General features: G+C 33.8%; 2 protein-coding genes across 2 annotated transcripts; both read left to right on the top strand.

The window, feature by feature from the left end:
- The first annotated feature begins 5585 nt into the window (after positions 1-5585).
- On the top strand, positions 5586-7206 carry LOC125060493 (collagenase-like). The gene is made up of 5 exons (XM_047665438.1): positions 5586-5821; positions 5943-6210; positions 6318-6407; positions 6771-6958; positions 7045-7206. Exons 1-5 carry the CDS (start codon positions 5618-5620, stop codon positions 7147-7149), a joined length of 855 nt encoding a protein of 284 aa, XP_047521394.1. The 5' UTR covers positions 5586-5617; the 3' UTR covers positions 7150-7206.
- A 6558-nt stretch (positions 7207-13764) lies between these two features.
- LOC125060510 (collagenase-like) lies at positions 13765-15405 on the top strand. Its single transcript, XM_047665473.1, has 5 exons — positions 13765-13989; positions 14118-14385; positions 14569-14652; positions 14790-14977; positions 15276-15405. The coding sequence occupies exons 1-5, from the start codon at positions 13792-13794 to the stop codon at positions 15378-15380; spliced, it is 843 nt and encodes a 280-aa protein (XP_047521429.1). The 5' UTR covers positions 13765-13791; the 3' UTR covers positions 15381-15405.
- The last annotated feature ends 2371 nt before the right edge of the window (positions 15406-17776 follow it).

A 17776-nucleotide genomic window follows, 5' to 3' on the forward strand; every position in this document is an offset into this window, starting at 1 on the left:
TGTGTACTTTCACTTAAAATAAAGAGCTTCTCAATTCCTGGAACATTAAAGCCAGTGAGGATTTTATAGGTTCCAATGATATTTCCTCTTAATCTCCTACTTCCTAAATCAGTTAGGTCAAGTGCTTTCAGACGCTCATTATAAGATTTCTTCCTGAGTGACCTGATCATTTTCGTGGCTTTTCTTTGAACCCTTTCAAGCATACTAATATCCTTTATGAAATAATGATCCCAAATGCTGTAGGCATACTCTAATAGTGGTCTTATGTAACATTAATCTAATAATCTAATAGTGTTCTTAGTAAATTTCTTTCCATTAGCACTAAGCCTCAGTCTAAGCATCAATCCTTCCGCCATTATTAGACTATGCTGACTCTTGCTTAGATCGAATCGTTACGAGTCTAAGGCTGAATTTAGTCTCTCGCTCACCGTCAGCGCTCATAGATCAGCGCGTAGTTCGTCAGCGCTGACGCTCAGCGTGGTTCGTTTTAGTATCGTACTGACCGCCTTACTCAACCTGTATCCACTTCGCGATTTGCCATGTCTGTACACGCTGACGACGTCCGTTCGACACTACAACGCTCACTGAAAGCAGAGGCGCTCTAGCGATCGTCAGCGCTGACAGCTACGCGGCGCCGACGCGCGACGCGTGCGGCCGCGCAGCCATCGGCGCTGACCACTCAAAAACGCTTCCTAGAAGTTCATATATCTCGACCATCAGCGCCGACGGTGCGCGTGCGGTCGGCGTGACACTAAATTCAGCCTAAGCCCAGTCATTAATATTTAAAAAACATGTTGCAAGGTCTTCGTATAGGCAGCAAAGGATTGGTTGGCATGAGCCTATTAGTAAGAAGATATAAGTGGAATGGACAACATTTCTAGATAATTGAAAGTATCTTAAACATTTAAATATTTTGAAAATAGTAAAAGGGAATTCAGCTCAGTTCAAAGAATTACACTCTCTTGGCGACGCATTGCAAATTAGTTATGGAGCAAATATTTATGTGAGAACAGTTAGCAACAACAATCTCGTATTGTAAGATTATTGTGCAGTAAATCTAAAGTAGCTGCAACTTGCCGGAAACCTTACAAAATGGGTCTTAGAGTCAATCATCAATCAGTTCACCTACGCCGACAGTACAATGGTGTGACTTCGGTCACTAACATTCAAATAATTTGGCCAGAATTTGCAGCAGTGAGATTAAAGAAATAACTTCAGCATGGCGAGTCGTACCTTCCGAATTAAATCCTGCTCATCTTATAGGGCCTGTCCTAAAATATTTTCACTTAAAATGTTTACCTGAAATTAAGGTTCAGCGGTAATTAATGACCCATTTGTTGATTGTAATAGGAACTACTCACTGACTCGCTTACAGAGAGCAGTTCGATATGTGCTTTGATTCATTTTTAATATAAAAAATAAAACTACACGTAGATGTAGTAGTGGTGGTGGTAGTACTACGTGCATATAAGAGTGCCCAACGGAAATCATTCCTAATTGAATAAGATTTCTTTCGCATGGGTAAACAGTTAAAGAGGAAAAGCTAAATTTTATCTTTATCGCCATTTATTATTATATTAAACATATAATACGAGTTGGCGTTGGTTGCATCAAAATATTACTTTTATGAAAGAAAACATCCAATCATATGCTATAGTACCAACCACCTCACTTATTTATATTTTATCTAAAAAAATCACCTGATGATCAACCTGTGCTCCACTTTCCATACTTTATAATAGGTACATAGTTCGTTTTTAATAACACCATTGTGTTCAGTGGGAAGTGAATCATTTATTATTATATAGTTGGCTTTTCAAATTTATACCTATTCGAAGACTTTACTAAAAATGTTAAGTATCGATATTGGGCGATAATTTTCAATAGTGAACCGCGAGCCACTCTTATGAACCGTTATTGTACTGGTAGTGTAATACATCGGGATAGATGCCAATCTTTGGAAAAATAATCAAAAATTCTTGGAGTGTCAGCATAAAGTCAAAGGTCTCTGACTCCTAGCGCGCTACAACCCCCATCAAGGGCTATGAAATTATTGCATTAAATGTTTATTTAGCTATTTATTCATTATGAAACGTCTATATAAGATTCTCGACCACAGCTCATAATATAGCCACCGCACAAAATGACAAGAAATCATAGATGGATAAGATTTTGCATATTAAAACTACATTGAAAAAACATCTTTATAAACATTTTTATTAGATTCATTGATTGAATAATCGTCATAAAATTTAAACACTAACTAATAAGTTTATAAGCTTTTTTCTTGTCAATATATCAAAGAAATATATTTTAAGCTAAAAAATGTACGACGTACTTTATACATTTTTATTAGAATTTGATAGAACAATAACTGTCGTACGAAATATTTTATAATGGTTATCAAAGTCTTTGTAATATTTATTTTATTATGATCAGTATAAGAAGTCGCTAGATCCATAGAAGAGTTTCTTAATCCAACCAGGTTTACGAGCCATGCGTTTCCACTTGTGTCGACTTTATATTTGTTGGCGCCTGGTTAAAATTTTGTAGCAAAAAGTACTAATGTACGACCGAGTACCTTTTCCCGAGTCACTTCCGCACTACTAAATAATTCTTACCCTTTTTGTTCTTGGTGTTGACAATTTTCTTCTTTCAGAAACAGAAGCACTTATTATGCCTTTATTGTAATTATCATATTAGAGATTTGAATATAATATAATAATATTACAGTTCTTAAAAAAAACCCTTTAAATTAATATTATATTTTTATTCCAATACTTTATTGCAAAATACTACAAGCATAAAACAAGAAGGGCCGGCAGGCATTCGAAGAATCGTATGGAAAAATAATAAATAACGTGACAAGTCCTGAGACATTGCAATTTATATATATTAAAAAACTAAGACGAAATTAGTACAGTTGTTAGTTCATATATTTAGAAAACCTAGATGTTTCTTATTGAACCACATCGCTTAGTACATGTATATACATATAACATTTATATTTAATAAATAAATTTGGTTACATAAATATGTCACCATCAATCTCTTAATCTCTGAATGAGGTCTTTATTCTTGTTAAGGTTTGTCTTAATTCTATTCTCTGGTCTGGCGTAATTCCAGGATAGGAGGAATAACATGAGGTGCTACAGCACGACTTTAAAAACATATAGCTGGTGTCCCACTATCACCACTTGTTAATGGTATACGTCATTTCGTAGTCTTTTATTGAAATGTTTTCAATTTATTCAGTTAAGTTTTTAGGTTCATTAGCTAACTGGAAAAATCTCTCCCAAACTTGGCGTTACACAACTGGACTTAAATCAACTATTTTACATAAAGAGACAGCAATCTCACTACTTTATATGGATATGACGAAATTGTGCTCAAATTTCATATAACACTGATTCGCAAAACTACATTGTAGTTTCAGCGCACACTACTTTCCAGTACCTACCGCTTACTTCGTTCGGTCATGAATTGAATGAAATAATGCAAATGTTTAGTTAAATGAATTTATTCATATAGGTAATGATGTATACTTACTTACTTTAATAAAAAGTGGAAATGTGAATGATACATTCTCAACGGAAAGTATAAACTAAATACTCACGCTAGAAATAATAATATTGATAAAGCAATAAAACCTCTTTTGTTTTTTAAAAGATGGAAAAAATCTCTGCTTGAAAAATTTTACTAAGGACCAGCTCCTTAGTAAAATTTTTTAAAGACTTAACGTTATTATTAAGTTATGTTAGGAAAGTTTCTGAATTTAAACGAAAAACAAATTTATCGGACATGGATTACGGTTTGCAGTCCTTACATAATAATAATAAACATATACATGAATAAATAATATACATGATTGTCTTGAAAAATCACCTACGAAGTAATTATTGAAATGTTTGATCTGGAGCAAACTGTCGCAGTCACTTAAAAAGTTGTCAACTTTATTATTATCTTTAGTAGTTAACTTAGATTAAATGGAAGTCTTAATGTTTTTTAGTGATGATTCTTTAATCTCGTTTGGGAGAGAGAGTTATAGGGACGAAATCAAGGCAACTTGTATGAATAAGAACCTGCGACGACCTACGACTGCAAACCTGAATTCAATATATTGTGTACTGCCGCATAACATACCAGAATTAAAAACCGATAAATTAAATTATTTTAATAATTTCGTTGGGTTTAGGAATTTCCTGGTCATTTACATAGGAAGGGGAAACTGAGTTGAGAAGACAGATTTCATAGTTTATGTGTATGCTACGATGTCTACGCCTTTGTTATAGAAAAAAAGTTAGTTTGTTGATTATTATTAACTTAGTAAAAATCCTTCATATATGTTTAAAAAACGCTTCACTTTTGTTTCGTAATTAATGCAATAATTTAATTGAATATTATCTAAATTAGCTATCTGTAAATAAATGCTTCTGATTATTATTATCATATCATTTTTGTGGTAAAACCCATTGGTGCTCTATAATAAAAATAATGTTTAATTAATTAAATATTAGTAACAGATTTAATTTTATTTCAGAGATTTTAGTTCAATAGACTCATCTGTGCATAAGGCATGGTATTTCTTAGCTTCTTTCATGCCTTTGCATACAAGACTTGTTGCATGTTCCTACAGTGGAATTCCAGTAACTCAAAATTGTATATTTGGTGGTTGAGAAGGTTCAATAATAAAATTATAACTAAAGTTTACGTTATTTAATGAGAATTAAATTTTTACTTTTTTCGGTTCATACCAGATTCTCGTACTCTGTCGGTATAATTGTCAATTTTAAATACATATATATAATATATTCTACCTGCCCCCGCGAACTTCGTTTCTCCTTAATGCCTAGGCTACCTTTTTAGTACATACCAACAAGGAACATTTTGCTATGCTACCACAGAGACTGTTCGGTTTTTCGGAATGTAAACTTTTTAGGTTTTTCTGTGATTTTTCTCTATATAAACCTCAGAGTTCAAGTTATAAGTTCTTAACTTAAGTAAAAAATAAGGTTTGATCGTAGAGGCTAGATGAAAATTAAGGGTTGTATGTATTTTTATATGCAGTATTATAAAAAAAAATTGTCTAAAAAATAAAAAATAAATTTTAAATATATTTTAAATATAAATTATTTATAATTTAGGGTTTGAAAGATAGATAGTAGCCGATTCTCAGACTTACTGAATATGCATAAAAAAATCATTAGAATCGGTCGAGCCGTTTCGGAGGAGTATGGGAACGAACAATGTGACACGAGAATTTTATATACATATTAGATACATGTATTTAAAATAGTGGGAACTACGACGAGGACAAAACTTACAATAATAATTATTTAATAATTTATATACTATCTGTTTCATTTGATATAAATATAAAAGTTAAATTATTATTTCTACATATAAAAAAACAGAAAGTAAAGAGCGCAAGTGAGAAAGATAGGAAAAGTCGCAGACGAATGCTAGTAAAATTAGTGAATTTAAAATTTAAGCCATTTTAATTGATAGCGTTCTGCCAAACTATCTTTAGGAATTAGGGCTTATCAATATTTTGTCAATTTTTGCTCATATATAAGCGATTGTAATGTTCATCAACCATTAACACTAATCAGCAGCTATGAAACTGTTCCTGGTAGTCCTCGGAGTCACAGCAGCGCTGGCTGCTCCTCCATTGCAGTATGAGCCCATAGTTACTGACTACCATGGACAGATTGGTATGCCGGAGGCTGCCCGCATCAAGGCCTATGAAGAAGCTATGGACTTCGACGGCTCCAGAATTGTCGGTGGAAGCCAAGCAAGCCTTGGACAATTCCCCTTCTTTGTAAGTTAATTATTATAATATTATTACATTTTAATTGAAGATTGCACTACAATTCGTTAAAATTTCTCATTTAATCACCCCAGGAACAATTCGCGATTTTGAATTCCATAATTTCTTGCAGGGTGGTTTACTTATCAACATGAGAGGTGGCGGTCAATCGGTTTGCGGTTCCACTCTCATCAGCAGCAACAGAGTGCTGACAGCTGCCCACTGCTGGGTAACAAGGCAGTTCCAAGGTCAATCGCTCGTTGTGGTGCTTGCATCGGTGCGTCTCTTCTCTGGCGGAACTCGTATCACCAGCAACCGCGTACAAATGCACGGCTCATACAATATGGACACTCTGATAAATGATATCGCCGTTATTACTATCCAGAACGTTGGTTTCAACAGTAAGTTTAACAGTATAATTTTAACGCTACAAGTCATTGATAAACGCATAATGTAAATGCATATTTACATAAAGAACAAAAAATCTTTAATACATTTTCAATTATAGACAACATCCGGAGCATCAACCTGGCCTCAGGAAGCAACCAGTTTGCTGGATCAACAGCTAGAGCTATTGGCTTCGGAAGAACCGGTGACTGTACGTATACAATTTTTCTATGAGACTAAGGGAAACAAGGAGGGTCACTCAAAGTGTTATTCGCTGCCCATTCACACCACCAACTCTAGGAGGCAAAAGTATCTTAAAAAGTGAACTTAGCCATCTTCGATGAATTGAAATAAATAATTAATTCGAACACTACTACGCCCCTTTATAGAAGCGATGTAAAACGCAGAATACAGGCTTCATACATCAATAAAAAGTCTAACCAATGAGAAACTATAAGTAGTAATAATAATAATATAGAGATAATCGAGATACTTTAAGTTGAAAGGAGAGATCTATTTTTTCCTTAATCGGTCGCTTGTATAAATAATAATCATACTCAAAACATATTCACAGCAAGCTCGGGAGGTATTACGACCAACCAGGTACTTAGACACGTTAACCTGCCTGTGATGACTAACCAGGATTGTGCCCGTGTTTACGGCACCAGAACCGTCATCGCCTCTACCATTTGCACAGCCGGTTCCAACCGCAACATTTGCAGCGGTGACTCTGGCGGTTCCCTAGTCCTCAACAATGTCTTGGTCAGTATTATCATAGAAATTATTAAATTTAGATTTGATTATTATGAAAACATTAAACTTGGAATAAATAATAACATTCCCTACAGATCGGAGTGACGTCCTTCGGCGCCGCTGCTGGTTGCGAACGTGGTTTACCATCTGGTTTCGCAAGAGTCAGCTCATTCAACTCCTGGATTCGTTCGCAAATGTGAATTGTCTTTAAAGAGTTTAATTGAAGATTGACTAAATAAAGCATTTATCACAATTTATCGTGGCATTAATCTATTTATTTATTTAATTATAAGTAATCTTACAGCTAACATACATAATATTACAAAACAAACACTTAGACAGTACTAAAAGCCAAAACAGATTACATAGATAAACAATATTATATACGAAAAATGAAACAAATAAGCGCATCAAATGACAAAACTATATACAGAAAACTGAAATTTAATATTTAAAACAATAAATAATACTAAATAAATCTATCTACCAAAAAAGAGATAGTACTGTTAATTTATCGCTAGCTGATGTTCTACGCAATTTACAAAGTTATCAATCCAATTACATATGATGATACACCTAATGTATTGTTATCAGAATTTATGTATACCAGAGTTAGCACTGATTACATAAACCATATATGATACGAACACTCAAACGTCGCTTAGACGTAGTGTCAACCTGGTAGTGTAAACCTGGATCTATAGGTATCCGTATGTTACCTGATTTAGCGTCATCATAACACAAAGGTAACAATTAAAAACGAAAATACTACATAGTGTAAAAAAATTCTTATTTTACCTCTGCAAAGTCTTTGGTTTTAGCATTAGTACAATCTAATGAATCTTTGAAACTATATACTTGTTAATAATTTCTCAAATCACGTACAAAGTGCTGCCCTCACTAAAATGAGATAACTTTCAAGGATAAAATCGTAGGTTTTTTTTTGTAATGAATTGTAACGCGATAGAGATAACGATTTTTGTTTAATTCTCAACGCGCCCTTAAATAATGTTTTATTTTAATTAACTAAATTTACTGTATTTACAATTTTCTTAACCTATATAGGAATTATAATAATAATTACAATATAAATTTTGGTCCCTGTGGCAGAGTACCTTTAGGATTTTTTCTAACGCTGTATTGCGATACTTATTTGTTGATCGAGGAAAGCAACAGCACGGTCACCGGTACCATCTACCAGGCGCTAACATAAATCTTTAATTAGCGCCTGTGCACTTGAACCTCACGGCCCAAGAGTCTCTACTCCAAAGAGAACAAGATGAAGAAACATAATATGTTTCTTATTATTAGTATTACTTATACAAGAATAGCTTAAGACAAGCGGTCGAATCAAATGGTAAAGATGGATATAACAATCGGTCTGAATCACGTACTCCAACTTCTAACGTCTTCCATTCAAACACTTTGCCCTATAATGTCCAACATTTGCCAGCGCACAAGGTAGAATACATGGTAACGGGAAGTACTTTTTCCTCTGATCATAGGGAAGTTCTAGAAACCAAGCTTGAAGTCGAACAATTCATTCTATAAAAAAAGCACACGAATGTTGCTTTATACGAATTTGCCTTATTTATCTTCAACGCATGTATCATATTATAAATGATTTGATTAAAATAACAAAATTACATGGCGTCGTATAATATATAATAGCGATTTGCCAAATTTAAATTATATCTGTTAAGCCGAATCACAATAATGTTTATTCGTTTTTAACACAAACGACATGCATGTAGTAAAAATACAATATATAGTTCCCATAGACAATTTTTTACAAGACACGCGTTACAACATGTTGGAAAAGCAGTCGGGTAATTCCAGTTCCTAAAGTAGGATGCCGCGATAAAGTAGAACAGCATAGGCCGATAGCTATATTGTCAAGTCCGGCGAAGGTGTTGGAAACGGCACTTCAAAAGTGCATACTTAATCAAGTGAGTTCCCAACTCTCAGAAGCTCACGCACCTCTTAAATTATATGGCTAATATTAGCCCAGATCGAGTGGTAAATTGAAGCAGGAGAAATAGATTAGAGTTTAATTTGGCGAAATGCAAAGTGATATCTTTCTCGAGAGCACGATTTCCCACTCGATACAATTATAATATTAGTGGTCTAACGTTGGCTAGAGTATCGGAGGTCAAAGATCTGGGAATATATTTTAATGCCAATCTTGGGTTTGCGCAACACGTCGATAAGACATGCAAAAAGGCATACAGAAATTTGGGGTTCATATTGCGAATAGCTTGTGGCTTCACAAATATCAGTGCGATTAAAATTTTATACAATGCGTTAGTCAGAAGTCACTTGGAGTGCAATGCAATGGTGTGGGCCCCATATGAGGCTAAATACAGTCTCATGCTAGAGCGAATACAAAATAAATTCACCCGGTACCTCTACAAGAGACTGTATGGAGTGTATCCTTTGTATCCACTTATGTACCCGACCCTGTTTGTTCTGGGTATGGTGGGATATGACCAGCTACGCCTCAGACGAGCCTTGTCGGTGTATATATTAAAGATACTTACGGGTCGGGTTCATAATCCGGATATAATGGAGAGACTGAGTCTACGGGTACCAAGTAGAAACCTGAGGCGGAAGTCTCAACTTTTGGATGTACCGCGCGCACATTCCAACTTGGTTAGCGAAGCACCACTCACGCCTAGGTAGACCTATTTGTTTGTGCACTGGCTGAGTTCACAAGAGTTGCTTCCTATATTATTAGTTATAAGATGTAGGTATATAAATATATATATTTTTTTAATGTTTTTATCTAGGTTAATTGGTGTGGGTATAAATGTTGTGTCGTTCTATCGAATTAGTAATTACTGTAATGATAGAATAATGATATGGAATAAATAAATATTACCCTGCTTTTCTAATGGGTTTCATCCTACTGTATTTTTTTTCACTTTTTATTATTTTTAAAGGCTATCTGCACTGGTCTATTTGTTGTTATTATAAAAAAATTGCTCAAAGCACAAAACTATTTAATGTCGGAGACAGCTCTTGTTCAAAGCCAGTCGCGCGCCGCTTTGCACTTTACATCTGAATGTAAGATAACAAAATCATATGACGACGAAACATAACATAACATATATCTGAGTTAGTTAGTGTGTACTCAAGGAATAACATTTTTCAATAATTATAATATGTATTTGCAATTTTGGTATTGTTTTCTAGATAGATACGCTAACTGCATTAATAGCATTGTAATACCATGTAATTATATAGGATTACATAGTTATATTTACTGTGAATGAATCAGTGTACATGTATTATATAATGGGATGTAAGATTTTGAAGAAGTAGAAGATACCATAATGGAAAAAAATAGGGTTCTCCTACCGTAAAAAGGTGAGATCCATGTTATACCGGGTCGGTTAATTTATTCATTCCCTATTAAGCGACCTTCTGTCTTAAGCGATTAGGTGTAATGGTGGCAGCTCCGTACAAACGTTGTTTAAAAAAAACATGGTGATTAAAAAGAGTGGCGGAGTGTTTATTGCCAGTTCTTCTCTTCCGTTCTACGCCCTTGATTTGGCACTAAATGTAAAGTTAGAAGCATTACATATACATTTCATTTTTTGACGTTTATAAGTGTACATTGTGTTACATATATGATTAAATGATTTTTTACTTTTTAGTTCACTTTACTTTAGGTAATTAGCTAATCTAACAAGATTCAATGTCAATATTAAAAATCTTTTATGTTTTAAATGAATACATTGACTCGGCCATCGTATGAAAACACAATGTTACACGCTATCTCACTGTATAATATGTTTGAATGTGTACAGGGAGACGCTTATCTGGTTTTTCTATTTATTCCACTATATTTTATTTATTTGTTTATTTTGTTTTTGTCTAGTCACGGTCTGCAGTTTCATTTCATACTGGAACACAGCAATGATTTTACATTATTGATTGCTTAACACAATTAGCTATTGATGTAATCATTAATTACAATTTAAAGTAATATTTTATCAAAATGATGCTTATCTACCTACATGTAAGAATGTATTTTAAAAATGTGTTTTTAATCGATTAGGTACTTTTATATTTTTTTTTCTAAAAAAGTTGTTTTCTTCGCATCGCATCCCGCAGACCACGATTGCTGAAAAGCTCTCTTAACATTCATATAATAAATTCGCGAAATTTTATTTAAACACTTGCGGACCCGTCAGACGTTGTCCTGCGTGATGTTTCAAACGGTTAGGATATTAAAAAAAGTATGAAAGTACTGACTGCAGCGCCATCTGCCTTGCGATTCTGTAACTCACTTTTCGAACTCTCATAGCGGTTTTCGCAGCGGCGGTCGCGCTCAAATCAGTCGTGAAGCAGTCATTTTACGATTTATATATTATATAATTAATATTTGGCATTCTGATAAGGAGGGAGCTTGTAGTTTATTGTTTAATATAATAAGTATAATATATATGTAAGCTATCTTATCTTGTAAGTTAGATCAAACTACACACGGTGTGCAAATTTGATTGAAATCGATTAAGTAGTTTAGGAGTCCATAGCGACGTAAATTAATTTATACTATATTAAGATGACCTGGTACTCTAGAAAACATAAACTGAATTGTGGAGAAACCGGGCGCTATGCTTAAAAATTGGGAGTATGGTTTTGAAATTTTATTGGGTCAAAGATATAGGAAAAAATATGAAATCAGGAACTTTCCACCTGCTTTCTCAGTGAGGCTGTTAGCGTCTCCGGCGCTAACAGCCTCACTAAACCGAAATAGGATGTTTTTACAAAAGTTGTAGCAAACCTTGAACAATATTGATAGTGTATATTTCAAAACAGCCAGCGTAACGCGCGACAGATCATATTATATACTTATGAATTGTAATGATTTATTGTAAATATAATATGATGCATCGAATAAACCAACCGACCCACTGAACTAACCAATTACAACGTAGAAACAGACAAAGACAAAATATATTGCATTGCAACAGCATTAAAATAAATTGCGATTAACTTTTATTCTCAGATCGCCATTCCTAGAGATGGTATAGTATAACAGTGTTTTTGCGAATACAAAAATTTGGACGTGTCTCCTAATCCGAGTAGACCGATTGTGAACCAGATGGGCCAACGCCATCAGTTTTATTCTTTCTGTTAAATGCGGTAATATGGGTGTTAATTTTATTTTTAAATTAATCACATTACTCGTGTATACTGGTGCCAGCGGTACATTGATTTTTAGATATAGTTCTGTTGCATAATGCGTTCATAATTTCGACACGAATCCACCGTAAAACAGATCCATTTATTTCTTCATGTTTTCATCACTTGGCAACGGTGTACCATGAAATAAATGGCGCATGCTCTTTAACCCCATAGAAATTTATTAAAACACCATGATTTATGAAACTAATGAAAGAAGGTACAAATTATTGGATTTAGCCTAACCTAACCCAATCACAAACGCCATTTAGAATTTAAAAAAATGATAATTAAAAATATAAAAATTAAACTAACCTAATCTAATGTAAACACTGGGAACTGAGAGAATATCATTTACATCATCCATGTAATATTATCACTTTTGTTAATATTTTTGAGGGGTTCAAAGCGATGGGAGGAATATTTATAAATGAGGAGCCGTCCTTAATATTACGTGGGGTAATACAAGTCGTAAAGAACGATAGAAAAAAATTGGAGTTGGTTTAAGATGGAACCGTATTTCAGCAAATTTACCATATTTTACTCCCAAGTATATAAAGCAATTAAATGAACTCTCATTGACATAATAAAACTGTATATTTATAATAGGGATAATACTTGAATATCACATGTACAAAAAAATATGTCAGTATTTGAAAGTATTTTTAATAATAATATATAATATTATTAAAAATACTTTCAAATCCAACCATGTTCTATTAATTTTTATAGTAACGTTAATTACTATCATATTATACGAGTAATACTTTACAAAGGTTTTGATATCTAAACAGCTATAATAAATTGAAAGAAAGAAAACCAAGAATATATTATGTAGATAAATACAATATATTTGCTCATATATAAAAATATTGGCGTTAATATAATACGCCAATTAACACAACAATTTGGAAAAACATTGAGTCATCGAGAACGATATCTTAACATATGTCCTAGGTATGAGCGAACCCCGGTTTCGCCCCAACTCACCACATTATATAATTGCCAAAAAATATATTTTCCTTTTTATATGGAACTAGCCGTTTCGCGCCCGCTTTGCTGGACGAATTAAAATAAATTTTATGTTTCATTATTTTTTTTTTTTTCATATTTTTATTATTCTTCTTTTTAACTTCCCGCTAAGAAAATTGAAATATTTCGAAAATCGAGTTTTTAACAGATGTTGACTATATTATTACATATATTCATGATTAAACTGAAATGTAAAATTAAAACTTTATACCAAATTCTGTATAAATATAAAAATATGACATTTTAAATAAACGTAAAAAAATACTATATGCTTATGAGTGATTTTGGGTTTGTATGAGATTATTATATATTACATACATGCGCTGTCTTGTTTATTAGATAAATGCATAAGACTGACATTGGATCGATTTATAGACAACGCAATCCTCATAATTTCCTCTCTTATCCAAAAAGTTAACACCTTTGGAGGAATGAACCAACAGGAAATGTTAGTATACCCATAGGCGGAAAATATTATCTAATTGATAGTCATTTTTGTGTGTCATTGTATTAACGAAGTAATTATATCTTTACAATCTAAGTTTTGATTAGGATTTTTCAGAGGTATATAAAAGGGGTCGATATCAGTAGGTTATAGTTTAGCTTTGTTCGCCACGATGAAACTGTTTCTTGTAATTCTCGGAGTCACAGCGGCTTTTGCCGTTCCTCACCAAGAGTCAATTGAACTGGACTACCATGGCAAGATCGGTATCCCGATGGCCGCCCGCATCAAGGCCGCTGAAGAGGCAACTGACTTCGACGGCTCAAGAATCGTCGGTGGATCCCCATCGGAACTTGGAGATTTCCCTTACGTGGTATGTCTAGCGTTTAAAATCTTTAGTGCAATGTCCATGACCGCTTCTTTAGTCTTTATGAGTTGATACCTCCCAATTATTTTGATTATAATATTTAAATATCCTTATTATATTCTTATGTTTAATAGGGAGGTGTTATAGTTAACTTGGTCTCTGGAGGACAGTCAGTGTGTGGATCTGCTCTTATTTCTGCAAACAGAGCCTTAACTGCAGCTCACTGCTGGACAACTGGCTCTCACGAGGGTATTCTTCTCACCGTTGTCTTCGGTTCCAAACGTCTGTTCTCTGGTGGTCAGCGTGTCATCACCAACAATGTCCAAGTCCACGCTGACTACAACACAGTCACCCGTGCCAACGATATTGCTGTGCTCGTTCTTCCTAATGTTGTTTCCTCAGGTATATTATGTTTTTATTTCTCTTCTTTAGTACTAATCATTTTTCGTAGACAATTAATGTAACTTTTAACTTTCCTAATGATTTTTATAATATAGTACAAATCATTTTCAATAAAGGTAGAAATGATATACCATGACGATGTTAAGTGAATAAAAGTTAATATGAATAATTTGTATATTTCAGAATACATCAAACCCATCTCCATCGCCAGCGGCAACAACCTATACAATGGTGTAGTCGCTAGCGCAGCTGGTTACGGTATCGTGTGTAAGTAGCATTTGAACACAGCTTATTAACACTTAGTTATACACGAACATCACCCCTGTATAACATAAGCCAAAACTTTAATGTCAATTAGTGTTTTTGCTTAACGCTACTTTAAAGTTGACTTGTTCATGTTTCAGCTGACGGAACTCCGATTACAACTGGACAGACCTTGAACAACGTTGACTTGACTGTGATTAGCAACCAAGAGTGCGCGCGTACGTTTGCTGCCTTTGTTGTTAGCTCAACCCTGTGTGTCAGTGGTGCCAACGGCAAAAGTACCTGCAGTGGTGATGGTGGTAGCCCTCTGGTCGCCAACGACCAATTGGTAAGGATATTTTAATGATATCTAGTTTTCATTATTATTTATTATTCATGCACGTATACAAAACACATGTTTTTAAAGATTTAAAGATTATTACTATCTCGAAAGTCCGAAGGATTATTATTAAGTAGGTATATTAATCTGAAGATCTGAACTATATAAATCTGAAGATAAAAATTATCGCATATAAAGTTTTTAGTAATTTAGATACATATATAATTTGATATTGATAGCACAAAAACATTATATTATTAATCGGCTTATTACATACATATTTCAACCAAATTTCACCTACCTACAGATTGGACTTGCATCATTCCAATCCACCTCTGGCTGCCAACGCAACTTGCCAGCTGGTTTCACCAGAATAACATCCTACAACACCTGGATCCGCTCTCGATTGTAATTAAAATAAATTTAAATTTATTTAATATCTGTATTTTATTTTCTTCATTTATTTCTTACTAAGGAACCAATAAATACATTTATATTTATATAGTCTCGAATAAGACGATTGAAAAGTATAAACTACCGTATGAATGCAATATGGTCGGTCCCGGCTTCGCAAGAGTGGAAAATTATGTTGACTTTTCCCCCTAACTCATGGGGAGTCAGATTCCCTAAATAATAATAATTTATTTCAAAGTATATCCATATGTAGTTTTAGTTTTTTGATCAGTAAACAAAACAAAAAAACTAATATAGTGGGGTATAGACAGCATACCGACGTCATAACCGTTTTTGTATCTGTGACTATGCGCCGCCGCGAACACTTCACATATTTTTAAAAGCTTTTTGTTGGCACCTACTGAAGGAGCCAATAGAAACATATCGAAAACATAAATAATATTATCGTCAAATGTGCCACCTACTGAACAGCCCACACTACTATATCCTACTCTTCTAGTCTTACTCTATATCCCAAATAATGTTATTAATGAAAAAGTTTCACAATTTCCTCCGGATCACCAGTTCTTGTTCTTAGCCATAACAGGTCATAAGAAACGAAACAAACGCTTTAGACAAATCCATAAAGCACGCAAACACAGATATTCTTCCGTTGGTATAATACTGAACAGTATGCGTGAGACACTTTCCGTGGATGACAGTCCTTGGTGGACTTGTTGGACCAACAAAACCCCACGCAATAGGCCAAATAATTAATTTTCCATATTTTGCAATAACAACTACATCGTCCGTGGTCTGCCAAGGGCTGAATCTACATAGTGCAGTCAGACTGCGGTTGTTGCTTAACTATACATACAAAATTGTGAGTCTCGACCTGGACGGTGGACCACAGCGTTTTGGACCTGTGTCCTCATGTAAGCCTGCTAAAGGACCGAACACAAGATACATAATATTAATGATAAACTATTTACTTAAAAAATAGCAATATAATAGTTGAAATCAATTTTGTGGAGGGGTATTACCGAGCGAGCCGTCCGCGTGACGAGTTAAACGCCGTGATTACACACCGATTTGCCTATCATTTTTGATAGGGCGACATTCGCGAATTGCATCTGCATTTAATCGACCATTACTGATGTTAACGGTCAGCTGAAAACGCAGATAGGTAATGTATAATTTTTTTGGCATATTTTTTACGTTAAGTAATCTATTTCAATGTTGTTTTAAGCGATAAAGCGCCTTAAGTGACTATAAAAGAGATACATTTAAAAATAACTAAGTAGATAATAAAATAAATTTTCTGCGTAGAAATAGCGAATCATATTGATAAGTGATAAGGTACATGAGTATGATGACGATTAATCTAAACATTGAAGCTGAGTTCGTTTATTAGATTTTTATTATATTAACGCTTTAACGCTTTAATATTCATAAGAAACTATACAAAAAGGTTTTTCGTATTTTTTTTCTGTCGGTACGTGAATATTTTAAGTATTATGTTATATATAAGTAAACGTTCGTTTTGGCAAAAACTTGTATAAGCTCCAAGTTAGATTACGCCACCCGGTTGCAAACACATATTGAAATATAATAGGTGAATATTTGATAATGTCAATGGCATTTGCAAAAAATCTCTCTATACCCTTGTTGTTATGGGTATTTATTGGCACTGCGGCTGCGTGGGATTTGCGATTTGTGCTGGACTACTTTAGAAGACGAGACATCAGACATCTATGTCTTCTGCATTGCACCTCACCTCACGGTAGGCTATGAAGTACTTATTCTATACTACACACGAAAATGTAAAAAATAAATCTTTTCAGTGGAATTAACTTTTGGTCACACATTCATTGATAGCAATATCAGAATATCAACGTGCAGGATTAATAAAGATATAACGAAAATAGAAAGTGTATTACGAAAACACTCTTTTCCCGTTGGTGTGTTATTGAACGGATCATGTGATAACACATATAATGTACTAGATAAGGTAATTCATACAATATTTATAATGAAAAAAAAATTAGCTGTATTCTGCGGATTCATCCGCAGTTATCCGGTCAAAGCATGATATTCTATTTCCTAAAGCCTTCCTCGGTATATGGACGAATGAATTTAAATATTAGACATATGGTATTGGCAAAATTTTTGACATAATATGTTCAGTATGATGATGAAAGATTTTTTTTAAATCGTTCTAGTAGTTTTGGAACCTATTTAATGCAAACAAATAAATACAATTTGACAGAGACAATAGAATATGCTCTTTGCATTTGAGATTATTTAGTTCGCATAAAAGAGTCTATTAAAAAAACTCTATAAAAATTCAATTCGTGTTCAAAATCGATTTTACTCAAGCTTAACAAACTATAAGTGCTCGTAGTTAACCATTTA

The sequence above is a fragment of the Pieris napi genome, chromosome 21 (genome assembly GCF_905475465.1).
Source record: "Pieris napi chromosome 21, ilPieNapi1.2, whole genome shotgun sequence".
Classification (NCBI taxonomy): domain Eukaryota; kingdom Metazoa; phylum Arthropoda; class Insecta; order Lepidoptera; family Pieridae; genus Pieris; species Pieris napi.